At 38.8% G+C, this 21,789-nt stretch overlaps 1 protein-coding gene across 4 annotated transcripts in view; it reads right to left on the reverse strand.

Moving 5' to 3' along the window:
* RNF216 (ring finger protein 216) overlaps nucleotides 1–21,789 on the reverse strand; it is a 161,867-nt gene that overhangs the window by 122,986 nt on the left and 17,092 nt on the right. For 3 of the 4 annotated variants that reach the window (XR_007519747.1, XR_007519748.1, XM_049904807.1), the window contains exons 2-4: nucleotides 9,556–9,691; nucleotides 2,089–2,219; nucleotides 334–1,167 (exon numbers count right to left, since the gene is read on the reverse strand). Coding sequence is in view for 2 of the 4 variants with exons in the window: in XM_049904807.1 (XP_049760764.1) it covers nucleotides 334–1,167; nucleotides 2,089–2,219; nucleotides 9,556–9,622 (1,032 nt within the window). In the remaining 2 variants the exon portion in view is untranslated. The remainder of the gene's footprint in view (nucleotides 1–333; nucleotides 1,168–2,088; nucleotides 2,220–9,555; nucleotides 9,692–21,789) is intronic. The other variant, XM_049904808.1, reaches the window with a different exon arrangement.

Consider the following 21,789-nt stretch of genomic DNA (forward strand, 5'->3'; position numbering starts at 1 on the left):
GTCTGGCCTTTTTTTTTTTAATTTGAATTTTGTCCTACATTTTTCTCTCATTCTATCTGGAATCTTCTATTGAGTCCCTGGTCAGAACGGTTGGAGAGTCTCTCTTTTTCCCCCACTAAATTTTATTTTCTTGTTGTTGTTGAGAATCTACACAGTAAAACATACACCAATTCAACAGTTTCCACATGTACAATTTAGTGACTCTGACTACATTCTCCAAGTTACCCTTCTGAGTTGTTCCTCCCTCATTAACCACACGCAATGTTTTTGCAGTGAAAGAAAACTCAGTAGATCTAATGTCTATAATTATTTATTTGGTAAAATTGAACTTACCGTTTCTTTCACTAATAATGCAACGAGTTCTTGATCTACTTCAGCAGCTCCTTGCCCCCAAATGTTTTCCAAATTGGGCTCCTGAGATCCTTGCAGTGGAAAGGCTGGCCCTGGTTCATCATCATCTATTGCTAGCTGTTGGTCTTCAAGTTCTCCTAAAGGATGGGCAGGCTGAGGGGAAGAGGGGCCTGGAATCCCATCCTGCTGGGGCTCTGGCCTTGGAAAAGCTGGCCTTGGGAAAGCAGGAGCTGGGGGTTCATGCTGATATAACAGTGGGCCCAGTTCTGCTTCAGGACGCCGCTCTCGATGAACAACCTGGCTTGTTCTCTCACGGGTCTCTTGGTTTAGAGGCTGGAAGTAAGGATGGTCTAACCAGCAGTCTTCCTCGATGGCACGATCATCTACTGCTGCAGCTGATTCTCCAAGCTCTGTCTCTGAGTCTTCAGATGACTGGTTTAGGGGGTCACTTTCTGAGTAAAGAAGGCTACTGTCTTCCAAGATGGCTTTTTTCTCTGATCCAGGGTTGACAATGTCATTTGCTGGTTGGCTATGACTTGGTCCAGGTTGGGGTTCTCTGCCTCTATGGCTACTTGGCTTAATGAATTCAGAGACTCCAGGAGGCCCAAGATCCAGAAACTCACCGTAGTCATCCTCAGAATCATCCTGTGCCCCAGAATTAAACAATGGGTTGTTACACACTGAAAAATAGCTGTTCATATCTGATTCAATTGCTGCTCTAGACTTTTTAGGCCTTTCTTCTCCCAATCTTTTCAGATCTTGCCACTGGGCAGCTGGTTTGATGAGATTGGGTCGTGATGTTTGAGGTTTATTTGTCTAAGAAAAAATGAAATTTTAATAATAATAATGGTCAATTTCTTTCCTATGTACTTACACTGAGTTTAAGATAGGAAAGAAATAAAAATAAAAACACCCCTTCAAATAAAACCTGTTCCTCACATTTATCTTAATATTGAAATTTGATTAAACTATACTAATTCCAAGAATCAATGTGGCCACACACAGATTACAGCTTGAGTTATAGTTTCAAGATAGGCCAGATGTCCTCCCTCGAGCTACTACAGAAAATAAAAATAAGGTGATGGAACCGCAAAGCAACATAAAAACCAACAGACTTATAAATAAAAAAACAAAGGGTACAACAGAAGAAATGGTGCCATTTACAAAAACAAGAGAAAGGAAAAAATAATCAGGAACAACCTTAACAAAAAATGTTTCAGATTTATATTAAGAAAAATTCAAAATGTCCTGGCTAAAGAATGTATAAGACTAGGCTAAATGGAAAGGCAAAACTTGTTCTTGGTCAGAAAGGGTCAAAATTATAAAGATTGTAAATATAATAGCAAGATCTGCTTTGAACTACACATTAATTATCAACTGATCTATCATTTAATTTTCTAACTAGAAAAGCTGACTGTAAACTCATATAAAAATATAAGTCTAAGAACATCCTGGATGATTCTGAAAAACGTAGATATGGGGAGATGAGCTCTATCTGATAGTAAAATGCATTATAACATCATAGCAATTATGACTGTGGACTAGTACAGGAATATTCAGGGTATGGTGCAAAAGTTCAGTACTGAAACAGACCAAAACAGCCCATTCTAAAACTAAGTGTCCTCAGAAATGTAGAAGAGCTCTTCTGCATGGCCCAATACCCACCCCAGAGTAGCTTAAGAATCAGACCACTAACTTGCAATAAAGCGTCCCCATGGGAAGTTTAAACAAACTCACTTCCGTCAGGATGACATCATCCAAGTCCTCTTCTTCCTGTTGCTGAGGGGCTGGGGTGACCAGCATCGGAATCCCTTCCTCATCAGAAGAGTCAGATATGGTGATGGGTCCATCTCTGAGACTGATCCAGTCTACAGGAAGGCGGAGAGCACTGTTACTGGGAGGCCAGCATAATCACATTCAGTCCACTAATTCAACTTTGGCCTGAAAAGGGTTAAGCCTAAAGCCAAGTTCATGGCTGCCTGTGCGTTAACTTACCTCCTGAAGCAGCACAGAGGCACTTCAGCAGTATAACATTATAACTTCAGCATTAACAGCCAGGCTTCCATGCTGGCCTTTAGCAATAATACATCTTGGGAATCGCTAGAGAAAACCTAACAATTACTAAGTTCAAGACCATAAACTTGTTCTTATAGTATGTTGGAGAATTCTACTGATAAAATTTGCTTGACCACCAATTTCTTAAAAAGTGGTATCATGCCCCCTGTCATCGACTGAACTGTGTCCCCTCACAATACGTGTCAACTTGGATATGCCATGGAAACCCTGGCGGCGCAGTGGTTAAGAGCTACGGCTGCTAACCAAAAGGATGGCAGTTCAAATCCACCAGGCTGTCCTATAGGATGTGAGTCCTAATTGACTGGACTTGTTGCCAATGGGTTTTGGTTAGGCCACGATTCCCAGTATTGTATGGTTGTCCTCCATTTTGTGATTGTAATTTTATGTTAAAGAGGATTAGGGTGGGATTTTAACACCCTCACTAGGTCCCATCTCTGATCCGTTGTAAAGGGAGTTGACCTGGGGTGTGGCCTGTACCACCTTTTATCCTACAAGAGATAAAAGGAAAGGGAAGCAAACAGAGAGGGGGGACCTTAAACCACCAAGAAAGCAGTGCTGGTAGCAGAGCTATGCTTTGGAGCATCTCCTAGTCGGGAGGAAGATTGATGAGAAGGCCGACAGAGAAAGCCTTCCCCTGGAGCTGACTCCCTGAATTTGGACTTTTACCCTACTTTACTGTGAGGAAACAAACTTCTCTTTGTTAAAGCCATCCACTTGTGGTATTTCTATTATAACAGCACTAGATGACTAAGACATCCTTTCAACCCATTTCTATTCCTCCCAGGTAATGGAAGACTGCTGTATTTAAACTGACAAGTCTGAGAAAAGTACCACTCGAAAATAACAAAATTTTCATTTAATATTTAAAATATCAAACTTGTTCTCTTTAAGCATTATTTAAGCAAACATATTTCAGTGTTTTAGCCTAACACCCACTGAGCATCTATGACAGCAAACAAATAAGTTTTCCTAGCTTCTTTTTTAAATATAACTAGAGTTAAACTAACCATCTAGATGTAATAATTCTGAGGCCTCTACTTTTATCTGCTCAAAGATGTATCATGTTAGGTATGAATTACTGGGTAACATGGACTTGTTTTTTTTTTTCCCTGCCTGGATCCATGGGAATGTTAAAGGATAGAATGGACGAGAAAAATAAAATGTCCTGGTGGAAAGGTTAAAAATTAAAAAAAAAAAAAGGGGAGGGGCATCATTATCATAACTTTTGAATTTCCTCTATTAAAGCTCTAATATTTTTCTCAATGTCTAATATATTTTACAGCACACCGCAATTTGAAGAGCAATCTAATATCAATCACAATTGACCCTTGGTATTTGTGGGGGATTGGTTCCAGGACCTCCAGCAGATACAAAAATCCATGGATGCTCAAATCCCTTACATAAAATGGCGTAGGTTTTTTTGTTTGTTTACATACCACAGGAATGAACAGTGTTTTGCTTTGAAGCAGAATACTAACAGTTGGGCCAGGTCAGGGCGGACACGTGAGGCGCTGGATCAAAGCAGACACTTTTAAGGATGGTGGCACCGGGCCCTCCTGCCACAGGCTGCCCTCCAAGCCAGGGCTCCTTCAGGTAAGAGATCCTGGTGACTCTGGACAGTCGCACATACACGGTGTAGAGTGTTAGGTCCTGGGCCTGCCAACTTTGTTGTCTCCTTCCGGACCCAAAACCTCTGCTGCAAACATGGTCCCTATATCCTTGGTCAGGCCAAAAAACACCCAAGCATAAGTTTGTGGCCCCATTCCTAGTGTCCTCACTTGTCCAAACTGTGTCAGGGTACAGCTGCCTCTGTCCCCCAGGAGTTTCTTCCTTCACAGCCACATGCCATTCCTCCAGTGCCAAATCCTGTCTAGCCTTATGCTGCCCTTCACAGTGTCCCCGGGCCCTTGAGCGCTTTCTTTTTGTACCCTGAATATTTTCAATCTGCGGTTGGTTCAATCTGCCAATGTGGAACCCAGGGATATACAGGGCTGATTGTACCTCATTTTATTTTTATAACAAAGCTGTGGTGATGGTGGCGTGGCAGTTTAAAACAATGAATGGGTCAGCCTGTGGGATCGAAAGCTGGACTACCTGGGTTCAATCTCAGCTCTATCACATACTTGCGATACGAGTTCTCGCAACCTGTTTAAGCACCCACACTGCCTTGACAGTAAAAAGAGTTAACAATGGTGTCAAACTCAAATAATTGTTAGGATTAACTGAGAAAACCCACATAAAAAGTGTACGTATTATTGGACTGATTTTCAAGTCCAATGCTCTTTTCACTACGTCACAGCTACATTTCACAGTGAATTAATAAATGTAACGAGGAACTGAACTCAGGCCCTGAAAAAGACATTATAAAGGACTTCCAATTAAACCTGGTAGAATGCATCCAAGTGATTATTTGCACTATTATCTCCTGAAATTCCACTAAAATGACAGTAAAGAAACTTTTTAAAAAGTATAAACATGCAAGCACACAAAAAAATAGGAAAGGCCATGACAGCAGGTGAGAGATTGAACAAAAATCTAGAAAATGGCATTACAGACAGCAAGTGATTCAGCAGAGTGGAGAATGCTGAAACCCAGAGGCTGCAGAGGGGAGAGTCACCCAGAAGCTCAATTTATGTTGCAGAATCCCAGAAAAGGACAGAAGCTGGTGACATATGGCACTTCTACAGGCAGGGACAAGAGGTGCTTCCAAGTCTGTATAATGAGTGATGAGAGTCCCGTATTTATTCCTCTACTCCATGTAGCCAGGTGACAACTGCCCACTCAAGCAAAAGACCATATGGTTTTGTATTTATCCTTCTTAAAGTCTGCTGAGTTTCTAAGATGTAAAGATTAATATTTTTCACCAATTTGGGAAGTCTGCCGCCACTGTTCCTTCAAATATTTTTTCTGCCCCCTTCTCTCTTTACTCTTTCTGGGACTCCCATTACGTGTACGTTGGTGTGCTTGGCTTCTCCTTCCCCCCATTCTTTTTACTTTGTGTTCTATAGATAGCATAATCTCAGCTGATGTATCTTCAAGTTTGCTGATTCTTCTGCCAGTTCAGTTCTGCTGTTGAGCCCCCTTAGTGAATTTTTCATTTTAGTTATTGTACTTTTTAACTTTAGAATTTCCTTTTCTTTTTTTTGAATGTTTTCTCTCTACCAATACCCTCTATTTGATCAGTCACTGTCATCATAACTTCAATTCTTTAAATGTGATTTTCTTTAGTTCTTTGAGATGCCTGGGTGGAGTAAACAGTTTATACTCAACTACTAACCTAAAGGATACAAGTTCAAACCCACCCAGCAGTGTCACAGAAGGCCTGGTGATCTGCCTCTGTAAAGACTGCAGCCAAGAAAACCCCATGGAGCAATTCTATTCTACAACACATAGGATCGTTATGAGTTGGAATCGACCCAATGGCAATGGGTTTGGCTTTTTGGTTTAGTCCTCTGAACATATTTTTAAGTGCTCTGAAGTCTATTTAGTTCAACAGCTGGGTTCCCACAGAGACAATTTCTATTGACTGTTTTCTTTCTCCCTGTGTATGGGTCAGACTTTCCTGTCTCTTTGTATGTCTTGCAATTTTTTGTTGAAAACTGGACATTTAAGATAATATACAGTAACAACTCTGGACTCTGATCCTCTTTCCCCAGGAGTGGAGGTTACTGTTGCTTTTCTTACTTTAGTAATTTATGTGGGCTTATTCTGTACAGTCTGCGTTGGCTATTAATGATTTCAGCTCAGTTTTTTGTTTTTTAATTCTTGTTTTTAAGTCTTGATTCCAAGGGGTCACCCCTGGGTCGGCATAAACTTAGTAGCCAGCCAATGACTGATCAGACATGTTGAAACACCTTCAGTCAATAAGGCCTCTATCCTTTGCCAATGGATCTGTGTGGCTTGGAAAAAGCATTCAAACTTCAGTCACTTTCTAAGCCTGTCCTGGCTTTTACTTTTTGCCTTATGGAAGCCTCATGTTCTGCCAGAGATGAACAACTTGCTAAAACCCTTTCAGGTCTCTCCTGCACCATGTGTACTGTCTTGGGTATGCAAACAATCAAGGTTATATGGAAGCTTATCAAGGCGCTCTTTGGCTGTCTCATTCCATGGATCTCCCTGCTAACTTTCTGGATGGACTATTGCTTGCCCTAACCAGTATCAAGACCTCAGGCTAGCTGAAATGTTGGCCTTCCCTGACTCTCACTAAGATTGGCTTTATTCTTGACATGCCCTGTGGACATGGAATTTTCCATGAACAGTCCAAACAGTGTCAGCCCCTTTTACTATCCATCTTCTGGGCCTGCCCAACTCATTCAGGTAGAACTTCCCCTCCATACTGAACAAAAAGACCTGGGTGGGGGAAGAGAAGGAGGGGATGAGAGTGGACCCAGGCTAAACCTTACCACAGACCTTCACTGTTCTTATCCAGACTCAGTAGACTTTCTTGAACAAATGCTTCTCAATTCTTCTATGCCTTTGGTCAATTTCCAATCCTTAAATGGTTGTTTTTGACAATATTATCTAGTTTTGCTGTTGCTTTCTGGGGACAGGATTTGCCAAGCCCCTCACTCAGCCATTCTGGAAATCCTACCTCCTGGAAGTTCATTCTAAAGAGACTATGAGGCAGAGAGGCTCAAGACTTGGGTACTCCAGGCATACAGTGACAAGAGAAACATACTCTGATTTCATTCCTCTGAACTTAAAACTTTTTTCCTGGATCAAAATATGGTCAATTTTGATAAATACACTGGATGCAGTATTCCATGCATTTCTTTATGTCAAGTTTGTTGATCATGTCTTTTTAATTTTTTATATTCATATAAATGTTTGTATGTACTTGCCCTTTCAGTTACTGAAAGAAATCTGTTAAAATTTTGCACTATGGCTGTGGATTCATCCATTTCTCCTTTCAGTTTTGTCAATTTTTGCTCGGTATATTTTGACGTCGTGTTAATAAGCGTACAGAGATTTAGAACTGTTGTAACTTCCCAGTACACTGACATTTTTATCATTATGAATTCTTGAACTCTCATAATTCTTCTTGCTAGAGTGTCTATTTTATCTGATATTATACAGATGTACCAGCTCTTTCTGTATTTTTGGCTATTATTTGCATGATATACCTTTTCTAACCCCTGTACCTTCAACCCTTCTTTATTTTACCTTTATTTTTTAAGCCTATTTTCACTGGGTATAGAATTCTAGGTAGGTAGGTAGAATACTATCGGGCAATTAAAAGTGAATGAATTATTGATACATGCAACAACATGAATGAATCTCAAAAAAATTTAGACTGAATAAAAAGAATTCAGGCACAAGAGTATACACTTTATAGTTCCATTTATATGAAACTCCATGATGACAAAAGACAGATCAATGGTTCCTGAGGCCAGGGTGGGGTGAGGATTAACTGCAAAGGGCACAAGGGAATCTGTACCTTGATTGAAATAGTGGTTATATGGGTGTATTCACTTGCCAAAAGTCATTGAACTATACACTTAAAGTATGTGCATTTTATTGAATGTAAATATATCTTAAGAAAGGTGATTTAAAAAGAAAAAAACTACAGCGGTTGTTTAATAAAAATTATCAACATGGCTAACAAAAACAAAACAGCTTTCTATGCTGTTTTGTGATGGATGCAAGGTATATATAACCTAAGAGAAATTTGTTTTGTCAGTAAATTTGACAAAAGGAATTAGCTGATGGCCCCCCAACACCGTTTCAGCTCAGTAATGAAGTCACTCCTGAGGTTCACCCTCCAGCCAAAGATTGGACAGTTCCATAAAACAAGGCTAAAGGGGCACACCAGCCCTGGGGCAAGGACTAGAAGGCAGGAGGGACAGGAAAGCTGGTAATAGGGAACCCGAGGTTGAGATGGGAGAGTGCTGACATGTCATGGGTTAACCGATGTCATAAAACAATGTGTACTAACTGTTTAATGAGAAACTAGTTGGTTCTGTAAACCTTCATTCATCTAAAGTACAAAAAAAAAAAAAAAAAAAAGGAATCAGTTGTTCTTAAACATTGTTCAGGGGTATTTAAGTCTCAATTAAAAAGCAATGACAACCACAGCATTAATTTGATATATGTGTTTAGAAAACTTGGAAATGATCATATATATAAAAGTTATAACTAAGATTTAAAACTTCCTGCATCACAATAAATCATGGCCACAATCACTACCAAGTTATGATATGCTATTGCTAAAATTCTAAAAATCATTATTTCTTTTGTATTCATAAATTGCATAGGTTGAGCAATTTTATTTATTTTGCTTGATTTATCTGCTTAATAAAATGTGCTCGATTTTAAATTCACTGAAAGCCAAATATAATTTACAGTCTGCTGAAAGAAAATCATCTTTGCAAGGCACAAAATATTCTGAATAGGGAAAAACCAAACTAGCGCAACCTCTTCCATGAAATTTATATTTGCAAACAATGAATACATTAAGGGTTCTTTCCTACTCATCAGCATATTTTTCCTTCAGCCCAAGTTTAAATGGGAATGAGGAATTAGGGAAATAGTTTTCATATATATTTAGAAATTTTATAGAATTGCAGGTACCTCTTCTTTTATCAATCAATAAATTTCCCCCCAAAATTAGCTATGAAACTGTTAACTGTAAAACAAAAGAACAAGTTTCCTAAAATTCCTCGTAAGGCTAAACCAGAACCTCCCAGCAAAAAAGAAATTAAGCATGTTATGGATCAAGAATGCTCCAGGAGCACCTTTAATATTTTTCGGTCGTACACGCCGGGAGGGCCTTGCTTGCAGCCACCATTCCTTCAGAATCAGAGAACTGCCACTGTTCCCATAATCCCAGGTCTTAGAATCTAATGACTGTGCATTTGTAGCTCTTTTGTGCTGGCGAATTAATAGCTTATCAATCTACATGTAATAGATGATTCTTAAACTTAAATCTGTGCCAGTACGTACCACCATCTGACACATATTCTAGTCTGAAAAATTCTTTTAAGTCCGATATTCTGAAGTCTAAAAATTAAATGTCTTGGGATTCTGAATAATGCAGAACATGTTCATTTCAAACAAGATCTAACTGTAATACTAAAAAGGAAAAGCAATGAGAAAAGGGAGAAAGTAAGAGTCAAGCAAGTGGCTCACCTTGACCCCGGTGGCAGTGAAAGCTGTTCAAGTGAATTACCTCTTCATTGCTGTTGCCCTCTGCCATTTTCAAATGCAGACGTACACCTATGTGCCTGCTAATATCGAAGCATGGTGACCAACTGCTCCAAAGGATCTGAAAACGAAGAAAACGGTACACTTAGAATCAGGGAGTATCAAAACTCTTCCCACATGTCTAGTTAAGGAAGCATTCTAAGCTTATGCTGAAAATGTCCTCAAACAAAAACCAACAAATAACTAAAAACACCTAGAAGTAAAAAAAAAAAAAAAAAATCTTTTTTTCTTTTCTTACTATATTTGAAGAGCCAAAGACCTGGTAAAGAAATTAATACCCAGATACAAACTGCATAACAAAAATCTGGCAGAGGACAATTCACACACACACAAAACTCAACTGCTCAATAAACAAGATGTTCAACCTCCCTAGTAATCAGAGAAACGGAAATCAGAAAATGAGACATGTTTAAAACCATTAGGGTAGAAAATATGGCAAGTATATGGGAAATGGAGAATCTTATACACTGCTGGTTTGGAGGGTAACCTGGTACAGGTATCCTGGAGGTTAACTGGCAATACTCAGTAAGTTGAAGATGCACATTTCCCATGATTGTGCAGCCCCACTTCTAGGTATATTAGCTAAAGAACCATGTACATGTGTGCCAGAAGGCATGTATGATATAAGATACGGACAAGGATGTTCACTACAGAATAACTTTTAATTTGAAATGATCTTTTTGGACATCAATAAAGGAATGGATAAGTAAAATTCACGCAATGATGCAACACGGATAACTGCAAATGTTAAGTGAAACTAAGCATGATTCCATTTTATATAAATTCATATAAAAATTTTAAATGCGCTAAACATATATTTAAGTATTAAGCTAAAAAATAAAATAAATTTGCATGGGAATGAAACTCACCAACTTCAGGAGAGTAGATATTTCTGGAAAAGAGGGATTGAAAAGGAACTATGGTCTGAACTTGAGTTACATAAAACCCTGTCATATAACTTAAAAAACAGAGAAGATTTAAAGCAAAGAGGGCAAAACATTAACATTTGTTAAATCCTGGTAGTATGTATACACTTTTCTGTATTTTTATAATCTCCTTCCTTCCCTTCCTTTTTAAAAAAGACACTGTGGTGCTAAAACCAAGTTATTACATCTCCTTGGACCAGCACTGGAAGTGAAACACACAGAAGTTAAGAAAGGGACTAAAGCTGCAGAATGGCTGGATTCCAAGGCTGAGAAACAGAGAGAAGTACTTAGGAGATGGGTTAATGCAGACCAAAAATACCATGCCTATTTTTTATTAGGGGAAGGGAAACGGGGGTTGGAGGGAGATTAACTGGGAAGTGGCGCAAAGAAATCTTTTGGGATGACAACATATTCTGTATCCTGACTGGTAGTAGTCACTAAGGTAAATAAATTTGTCAAAACTCACTGCACTGCACGCTAACATGGATGGATTTTATTTCATGTAAATTATATCTCAATAAAGGCTGTGGGAAAAAAAGAGACATAAGAACCAGCAATTCCACTCCTAGGTATATACCCAAAAGACTTGAAAGCAGGGCTTCAAACAGATACTTGTACATCAGTGTTCACTGCATTACTCACACCAGGCTCAGAAATTCCACTCCTAGGTATATACCCAAAGAGAACTGAAGTAAGGACTCAAAGATACTTGTACATGAGTGTTCACAGCAACACTATTCACAACAGCCAAAAGGTGAAAACAATCCAAATATCCATTAACAAATGAATGGGTAAGCAAAATGTGTATATACATTAAAAAAAAAAAAATTTTTTTTTTACAACGGATTAATCAGTCATAAAGAGAAATAAAGTTCTGAGACATGCTATGACATGAATAAACCTTATGCTGAGTGAAAGAAATCAAACACAGAAAGACAATACTTGCATGATGCCATTTATATGAAAATATCTAGATTAGAGGAGCCCTGGTGGTGCGGTGGTTAAGAGTTCAGCTGCTAACCAAAAGGTCAGCAGTTCAAATTCACCAGCCACTCCTTGGAAACCCTATGTGGCAGTTCTATTCTGTCCTATAGGGTTGCTATGAGTCGTAGTCGACTAGATGGCAAAGGATTTGGTTTTTTTGGTTATCTACAATGCAGACATGCATACACAAAGGTGTACAAGTACCAGGGACTGGGGGTAGGGGTGAATGGGTAGTTATTGCTTAAAGGATCCTGAGTTTCTGTTTGGGGTGATAAAAAACTTTAGGAAACAGATAGTAGTGATGGTTGTACAACATGCTGAATATAATTAATGTCACTGAATTGTATACTTCAAAACGGTTAAAATAGCAAACTTGGGTGTTATCTACATTTTACCACAATATAATTTTTTAAAAAGTTACAGATACATTAAAGGCTTAAATGTGTGAAAGGTAATTTTAGAAGAAACTATAGAAGGATGTTTCTTCCAAAAATTTCTTCTAAAATAGTTTCTTGTAAAAACTACCTTTAAAAAATTACCTACTGATTGGTTTAAAGTCAGGAAAGGTGTCCGTCAGGGTTGTATTCTTTCACCATACCTATTTAATCTGTATGCTGAGCAAATAATACAATAAGTTGGACTATACTAAGTACAGGGCAACAGGATTGGTGGAAGACTCATTAACAACCTGCGTTACGCAGATGACACAACCTTGCTTGCTTAAAGTGAAGAGGACTTGAAGCACTTACTAATGAAAATCAAAGACCACAGCCTTTAGTATGGATTGCACCTCAACATAAAGAAAACAAAAATCCTCACAACTGGACCAATGAGCAACATCATGATAAACGGAGAAAAGGCTGAAGTTGTCAAGGATTTCATTTTACTTGGATCCACAATCAACAGCCACAGAAGCAGCAGTCTAAGAAATCAAAAGACGCATTGCACTGGGTAAATCTGCTGCAAAGGACCTCTTTAAAGTGGTGACAGGCAAAGATGTCACCTTGAAGACTAAGGTGCCCCAACCCAAGCCATGGTATTTTCAATCGCATCATATGCATGTGAAAGCTGGACAATGAATAAGGAAGACCGAAGAACTGATGCCTCTGAATTGTGGTGCTGGCAAAGAATACTGAATATACATACCACAGACTGCCAAAAGAACGAACAAATCTGTCTTTGAAGAAGTACAACCAGAATGCTCCTTAGAGGCAAGGATGGCAAGACTGCAGCTTACATACTTTGGACATGTTGTCAGGAGGGATCAGTCCCTGGAGAAGGGCATCATGCTTGGCAGAGTACAGGGTCAGCGGAAAAGAGGAAGACCCTCAACGAGGTGGATTGACACAATGGCTGCAACGATGAGCTCAAGCATAATAACAACTGTAAGGATGGCTCATGAGCGGGCAGTGTTTTATTCTGTTGTGCACAGGGCCACTATGAGTCAGAACCAACTCGACAGCACCTAACAACAACAACACAGAAGGATGAATTTGGCTGCTAACCAAAAGGTCGACAGTTCGAATCCACCTGCCTCTCCTTGGAAACCCTATGGGGCAGTGCTACTCTGTCCTATAGGGTTGCCATGAGTCGGAATCAACCTGATGGCAACAAGTTTTTGGTTTTTATAGAAGGGGGAAAAAAAAAACTTGTTACCATTGAGTCGATTCTGACTCATAGTGACCCTATAGGACAGAGGAGAACTTTCCCATAGGGTTTCTAAGGAGTGGCTGATGGATTCGAACTGCCAACCTTTTGGTTAGCAGTTGAACTTTTAACCACTGCACCATCAGGGCTCCACAGAAGGACCAAAAAACCCAAAGGACAGAAGGATATATTTATGACTTTGAGGTAGGAAAAGATTTAAGAAATCACACATAAAAAAAAAGCATAAGAAATTAAGAGACTGGTAACACAGGCTTAAAAAAAGAAAAAGCTTCCATAAAGAAGGTAAAAAGTCGCAAAAAGAGCATATATGTGCGATATATACATACATGTATTCGTAATGCACGTACCTGGACAGAAAACTCCTACAAATCAGTAAGAAAACGACAGACAACCCCAAAATGAAAAAGAACTAGAATAAGCAATTCACAGAACAGGAAACTTTAATGGAGAATTAACATACAATGAGTGGCTCAAACTCACTAGGTAAACTCAGATTTCCAAAAGTTAAAATATCTTCCAATAATCAGTTGCTGGCAAGAACACAGAGAAGTGGGAACTTCACACATTTCCGCTGGGAGTGAAACTGGGGCAACCATTTTGAAGGGCAATTTTGTGCTACTCAGTTAAGTTGTCAACACTGACGACATTAAACCAAAACCAAACCCACTGCCATCGAGTCAATTCTGACTCATAGCGACCCTATAGGACAGAGTAGAACTGCCCCATAAAGTTTCCAGGGAGCACCTGGCGGATCTGAACTGCTGACCTTTTGGCTAGCAATCATAGCACTTAACCACTATGCCACCAAGGTTTCCATCATAACTCAACAATTCCGCTTTCAGGTATACAGTCAGGTGCATTTGAAATAAAGCTAGTCTAAATTGAGAGCTGCTGTAAATGTAAAAATAATAACCAGATTTCAAAGACTGAGCACAAGAATGTATAATTCCTGACTTACGGAAGGCGGGAATTCTACCACTGAACCACCACTGGCCTCCAGTGAAGCCTACACAGAGAAAAAAGAATGAACTCTTGATACAGGCGATAACGTGTCTGAACCTCAAAAACAGTATGCTGAGTGAAAGAAGTCAAAACCACAAAAGAGTACACAGTTAATACTCCATTTACATGAAGTTCTAGACCAGGAAAAACTGACGTATGGTGACAGAAGACAAGGGTTGCTTTGGGGAAGGGCAGAGGGTTGACTGTGAAGGTCAACAAGGGAACTTTTTCAGGTGATGGAAATACTGTACTTGTTAATGGAATTGTGGATTACATGGGTGTATGTATCTGTCAAAACTAATTAAACTGGACTCATTTCATTGTATGTAAATTATACCTCAAGAGAGGTTAGCGGTCATGGGGATTGAAGGCTTATAACATAGGTCTAATGGGAGTTTTAGAATGAGAATTGAAGGAATGCTGTAAAAGAATATTTGAAAAGATGATGGTTGAGATTATTTTTTTAGAACTAAAAAAATGAATCTTTACATTAAGTATATGAGCTAATGAAAAGTAGCAAAAATAAAAAATACAGACATCACATGAAGTAGAATGTCAAAATCATAAAAACTACCAGAGTAAAAACTGACTCCTCAGAAGCAGCAATTAATTACAGAAGATAATGAAGCATTATCTTCAACGAAATGAGAAAAAAAAATTGTCAACCTAGAATTCTATGATCAGCTAAATGATTATTCAAGAGTAAGAGCAGGATAATTTTTAGACATTCAAAGACTAAAAGAGTTGGCCTCCCAGAGACTCTTACTCCAAGAGGTATTATTAAAAGATGAACTCCATCAAAAAGAAACATGAATCCAGAGAAAATGGGTGGGATTACTGAAACAGTGTATAACACAGAAAATGGTGAAATAGAGTCTCAATTTCAGGTAACTGTCTTAGTTACCTGCTGTGATGGTTACAGTTATGTGTCGACTTGGCTGGGCCATGATTCTCAAAGTGTTCTGGCAGTTATGTGACAATGTAGTCATCCTCCTTGATGGGATCTGATGTGATCAGCCGATCAGTTGTAAGAGGAGTTTCCTCGGTGGTATCGCCTGCATCCAATACATATATGGGTGTGCTGGCAAAGCTCACTGGCTTGCTCTGGATCCTGTTTCTAGGTCGTCATCATCTGACCCCCGGTTTTTGGGACTTGAGCCAGCAGCCTGCCGTCGGACCTGCCAATTCTGGGTCGTCAGCCCTTACAACCACATTAGTCAGGAGAAACCTCCAACCGTTGCCTGACCCATGGACTTTGGGACTTGCCAGCCTCTAAAACTGCAAGAGCCATTTCCTCGAGATAAATCTCTCTCTCTCTAAATATATAAACACACTAAACTAGTTCTGCTTCTCTAGAGAACCCAGCCTAAGACACCTGCTGTGACAAAAACACCACAAATGGGTGGCTTTAAAAAAGAACAGAAATCTATTTTCTCACAGTTCAAAAGGCTAGAAGTCTGAATTCACATTATGGCTTTAGGGAGAGATCCTTCCTTATTTATAAAATTTATAAACCTCTAGCAAGACTGATTAATAAAAAAAGGGGGAAAAACTGAAACTATCATTATTAGTAATATAAGACACTGCTACAGATCCTACAGATAAAATGAAGAATATTATGAATAACTTTGTACCAATTAATATGAAATTCTGGATGAAATGATCAACTCCCTGAGACACAACTTACCAAAATTGACACAAAAAGAAAAATTTTAAAAATCTGAGTAGTTCCCTATGAAATAAATTAAATCAATAATAACCTTCGCACAAAGACCACTCCAGGCCGAGAAAGCTTCCTCAGTGAAGTCTCCAAATATTTGAGGAAGAAATGTAACTAATACTACAAAAACTCAGAGAACAGAAACAGAGGAAATGTTATTTCTCAACTCATTTTATGAGGCCGGCATAACTTTTGACACTAAAATCTGATAAGAACATTACAAGAAAGACTAACATCTCTCAGCAACAGAGATGCAAAAATCATAACCAAATCAATGTGAATTGCGTTATTAGAGTAAAGGAGAAAGGCCACATAATCATCTACCAAGATAGGAAAAAAAAGCATTAGCTAAAATTCAAAACCTATTCATGATGAAAAACTCTCAGCAAATGAGTATTAGAAAGAAACTTCCTTTATCTGATTAAAGGCATCCCCGAAGCCCTAGAGCAAATTTCATACCTAACACTGAAATGAGGAGAGTTTCCACCATTTCTTGTGAACACCATACTGGAGCCTGTAGCAAGTGCACTAGGCCAATAAAAAGAAATAAAACACCACGTTGAAACGAAGAAATAAAAGCATTATTTGCAGGTGACAAGACTGTGGTACTAATGCAAGGATAGATGGAAAAACAGAACAGATGGTTCAGAAACAGACCCACCTATATTTGGTCAACCACATGAAAACAAAGAGGCCACTGCAATGCACAGAAAGAACTGTCTTTTCAATAAATGCTGCTGAATCAAGTGGGTGTCCATATAGGGAAAAAGTGAATCTTGATCAATGCTTCACACATACCATACGTATAAATCAATTCCAGATGGATTATCAATGAAAGATAAAGCAATAAAAAATTGGAAGATAATACAGGGGGACATGATTATGTATGATTGTGTATGTAGTTGTATAGAGAGAAACCACTGGAATGAGTAAGTGAATTTAAGTCTTTAGATATAAGGCCAATGTACAAAAATAAACTCTATGTGTATTAGCTTCCTAGGGCTGCTGTAACTAAGTACCACAACAGAAATATCTCACAGTTCTGGAGGTTAGTAGTTCAAATTCAGGTGTTGGCAGAGCCATGTTCTCTCAGAAAGCTCTACGTGAAAATCCTTTTGGGCTCTTTCAGTTCTGGTAACCCCAGGTGTTTCCTGCTTGAAACTGCAGCATAACTCCATCATATGGTATTCCCTCTGTCTCTGTGTCTCTTCTCTTTTAAAGGAAGCCACTCGGATTGGATTGAGACTCATTCTAATCCAGAATGACCTCCTGGTAACTTAACTGATAACATCTTCAAAGACCCCATTTTCCAAACAAGATGGACTGACACAGTGGCTGCAACACTGGGCTCAAACAAAGCAACGATTGTGATGGAGCAGGACTGGGCAGTGTTTAGTTCTGTTGTACACAGGGTCCTGTGAGTCAGAAGCGTCTTGATGCCACCTAACAACAACCTAGGGATGTACTCTTAGGTGATAAAACTTTTCTTAAAAAAATCCGTAAGATGTGATTACAAAGTCAGAGTAATGGTTACTTTTGGGTGAGGAACCAGTTGTGACTGGAACACAACACACGGAGGGGCTGTGGGGACGGCTGCAAAGGTCTATAGCTTGACCTGAGTGGTAGACACAAGCATGTTAGGATAATTCCGTAATTTGTTTTGTGTGGTTTTCTATATTTGTTTTATTTTCAAATAAAAGGGTAAAAATTCAAGAACAAGAAAACCATCAGGTATTATGCACCCATGTAGTTGCTGAAATGAAAACCAAGTTTTGTCGAGGATTTGGAGCAATGAGGACTTTCATATACTGTCGGTAGGAGTATGAGTTGGAACAACTCCGCAAAAAAAGATACTTGGTCTACTATAGTAGTGTATGTTTATACCCTAAAAAAAAAAAAAAAAATTATTTTTTATTTTTTATTTTATGTTTATACCCTAAGACCCAACAATTCCAAGACTAGGAATGTATTTTATAGAAATGTGTGATTATACGGACCAGGCATATGTACAAGAATGTTCACAGCAGCATTATTTTTAAAAGCCAAAAACTGAAAATGACAGCAATGATGGAAATATATTGTGGTACGTTCAATTAAAACCTATACAACAATATAAATTAATCAATTACAGCCACATGTAACGGGTAGATCTTAAAATGTAACGGCTTGAGTGAAGAAATTCAGACACAAAAGAATACATACCGAATGACTATTCAGGGGGGAAAAGTCATTATAAAAAAGGCTGCCTCTGTGAAGCACTAGTTGAGGGTCAGCAGAGAGGGCTGCCATAGAGGTCTGCTGCTTTATTAAGAGTCTGTACAGTTTTATTTTTGAACCATGTCCTTACTTTACTTTGATGAAAATCAATAAATAAGAATCATTGTAGAAATGGCATATGTTTTATTACTTATATATTTACCACAATTTAAAACAAAGGCTCAAAGGAACAAATTATAACTACTATAAAGAGCCCTTTTAAGGAGCACTGGTGGCACACCATTTAAGTGCCTGGCTTAAGGTAGGAGGTTCCAAACTACCCAGCAGCTGTGCAAGATAAAGACCTGGTGATCTACTCCCGTAGTAAAGATTACAGCCTAGAAAACCCTACGGAGCACTAGGAGTCAAAACACCTAATGGCAACAACTTAGAGCCTTTTTAGTTTCAAGATCCTATCTGTAACCTACTCAGTCATTCAGCCCTTTTACTTCCTGAGAAAAATTTCATTTCTCTTTGCCCTCCTGGGAGTGCTTCAGAGGGGGTAGGCCCAGACCTTGGCTTCTCATTAAATGATGCCTACAAGAGTCAAATAATATCAGCATTTTCCCAAATTACAGAATGTTGCTGTTGGTGTGTTCCATCAACTTGATTCAGGCTCATAGCAAACTTATAGGACAGAGTACAAGAACCCGATAGGGTTTCCTAGGTTGAAATCTTTACAAGAGCAGATCACCAGGTCTGTCCTCCTGCAGAGTGGCTAGCAGGTTCAAATTTTTCAGTTAACAGCCAAGCTGTTTAATCAATGCACCACCAGGGCTCCTTACCTCCAGAATATAAAGTTATATATATGATATTTAAAAAAAAAAAACAAAAAACAAACCCACTGCAAAACTAAATTAACAAAACACACTATGCTCATGGACTGGAAGACTTAACATTGTGAAAATGCCAATACTACTCAAGGCAACCTACAGATATGATGCAATCCAAATCCCAACAACTTTAACAAAATGTAAAAACTAATATTCAATTTTATACGGAAAGAAAAGAAACCCAGAATACCTAAAACATCACTGAAGAAGAACAAAGTAAAAAGCCTCATACTTCCCAATCTCAGAACTTATTATACAGCCACAGCAGTCAAAACAGCCTGGTACTGTACACTGACAGAACACATAGACCAATGGAAGAGAATTGAGAACCCGGAAGGAAATCCACCCAGCTATGGACAGCTGGTCTTTGACAAAGGGTCGAAGCCCATTCAATGGTGAAGAGACAGTCTCTTTAACAAACGGTTCTGGCAAAACTGAATATCCATTTGTAGAAAAATGAAACAGGATCCATACCTCACACCATACACAAAAACTAACTAGAAATGGATCAAAGGCCTATACGTTAAACCTAAAACTATAAAGATCCAGGAAGGTAACAAGGGACAAAGCTCAGGGTCCTAATCTATGGCATAAAAACACCATCAAACATAACTAAAATGTACAAACAACAGAAGATAAACTAGATAGCTGGGACCTCTTAAAAATTAAATACTTATGCTCATTAAAAGACTTTACCAGAAGAGTAAAAACAGAACTGATAGACTGAGAAAAAATTTTTGGTAATGACATATCCGAGAAGAGTCTAATTTCTAAAGTACATAGTAAACTTCGATACTTCAACAACAAAAAGACAAACAATTCAATCCAGAAATGAACAAAGAACACGAAGAGACACTTCACCGAAGACGACATTCAGGTGGCAAACAAACACATGAAGAGATGCTTGTGATCATTAGCCATTCGAGATGCAACTCTAAACTACAATGAGATACCATCTCACCCCTGCAAAATGACAATGACCAAAAAAATAGAAAAAAACAAATGCTGGTGAGACTGTGGGGAAGATTGGAACTCTAATACACTGCTGGTAGGATTGTAAAATGGTACAATCACTATGGAAAATGGTATGGCGCTTCCTCAAAGAGCTAGAAATAGATATATCACACGATCCAGCAAATCCACTCCTAGATATATATCACAGAGAGATAAGAGCAGTTACAAGAACAGACATAAGCACACCCTTGTTCACTGCAGCATTATTCACAATAGCAAGAAGATGGAAACAACCTAAGTGTCCCTCAGTGAATGAATGGATAAACAAAATGTGGTACACACATACAATGGACTAATATGCAAAGGTAAAGAATAATGATGAGGCCGCAAAACATCTTTTAACATGGATGAATCTGGAGGACATTACCAAAACTCACTGAGTGAAATAAGTCAATCACAGACGGACAAATATGGTATGATACCATTTTTACAAAAAGTCAAGAATAGTTTTACACACAGAAAGCAACATTCTTTGATGGTTAACAAGGATGGGAGAAGTAGGGAGGGAAGGAGACTCACTTACTAGATAGTAAAAAAAAAAAAAAAGATAGTAGACAAGAGTTAATTCTGGTGAAGGAAAAGGCAATACACAACATGGGGTAAGCCAGCACAACATGACCCAAGTAAATGAAGGCACTGAGAGGTACACAAGACTAAAGGACAAATACAGTAATTGCTATAACACATACAACTCTGCACCAAAAGTAATACTGTTGTTAGATGCTGTCAAGTGGGTTCCAAATCATAGCGACCCTATATAAAACTGGAAGAAACAATGTTCAGTCCCATGCTATATCCTCACAATCGTTGCTATGTTTGAGTCCACTGTTGTAGCCACTGTGTCAATCCATCTCCCTGGGGGTCTTCCTCTTACCAAGCATGTTCTTCTTTAGGAACTGGTCCCTCCTGGTAACATGTCCAAAGTACTTGAGATAAAGTCTCACCATCCTCACTTCCAAGAAGCATTCTCACTGTACTTCTTCCAAGACAGATTTGTTCGTTCTTCTGGCAGTCCATGGCATATTCAATATTCCTCACCACCATAATTCAAAGGTATCAAATCTTCTTCAGTCTTCCTTATTGTCCAGCTTTTGCATGCTTACGAGGCAACTGAAAACGCCACAGCTTGGGTCAGGCACGCCTTAGTCCTCAAGGTGACATCTTTGCTTTGCAATGCTTTAAAGAGGTCTTTTGCAACAGACTTGCCTAATGCAGTATGTCATTCGATTTCTTGACTGCTGCTTCTGTGGGCATTGACTGTGGATTCAAGTAAAAGGGAACCCCTGACAACTTCATTATTTTCTCCACTTATCACGATACAGCTTTATTGGTCCAGTCATGAGGATTTTTGTTTTACGTTGACGTGTAACCCATACTGAAAGATATAGTCTTTGATCTTGATCAGTAAGAGCTTTAAATCTTCTTCACTTTCTCAGGAAGCAAGGTTGTGTCACCTGCATATCGCAGGTTGTTAACGAGTCTTCCTCCAATCCTGATGCTGCGTCCTTCTCCATATAGTCCAACATACCAACTAAGTAAGGTGAAAGGATACAACCCCGACACACATCTCTCCTGATTTTAAACCACATAGTATCCCTTTGTTCTGTTCAAATGACTGCCTCTTGGTCTATGATAGGTTCCCCACGAGCAAAATTAAGTGTTCTGGAATTCCCAATCTTCGAAATATTACCCGTAATTTGTTATGATCCACGCAGTCAAATGCCTCTGCATAATTAATAAAACACAAGTAAATATT

Source organism: Elephas maximus, chromosome 12, assembly GCF_024166365.1.
Source record: "Elephas maximus indicus isolate mEleMax1 chromosome 12, mEleMax1 primary haplotype, whole genome shotgun sequence".
Classification (NCBI taxonomy): domain Eukaryota; kingdom Metazoa; phylum Chordata; class Mammalia; order Proboscidea; family Elephantidae; genus Elephas; species Elephas maximus.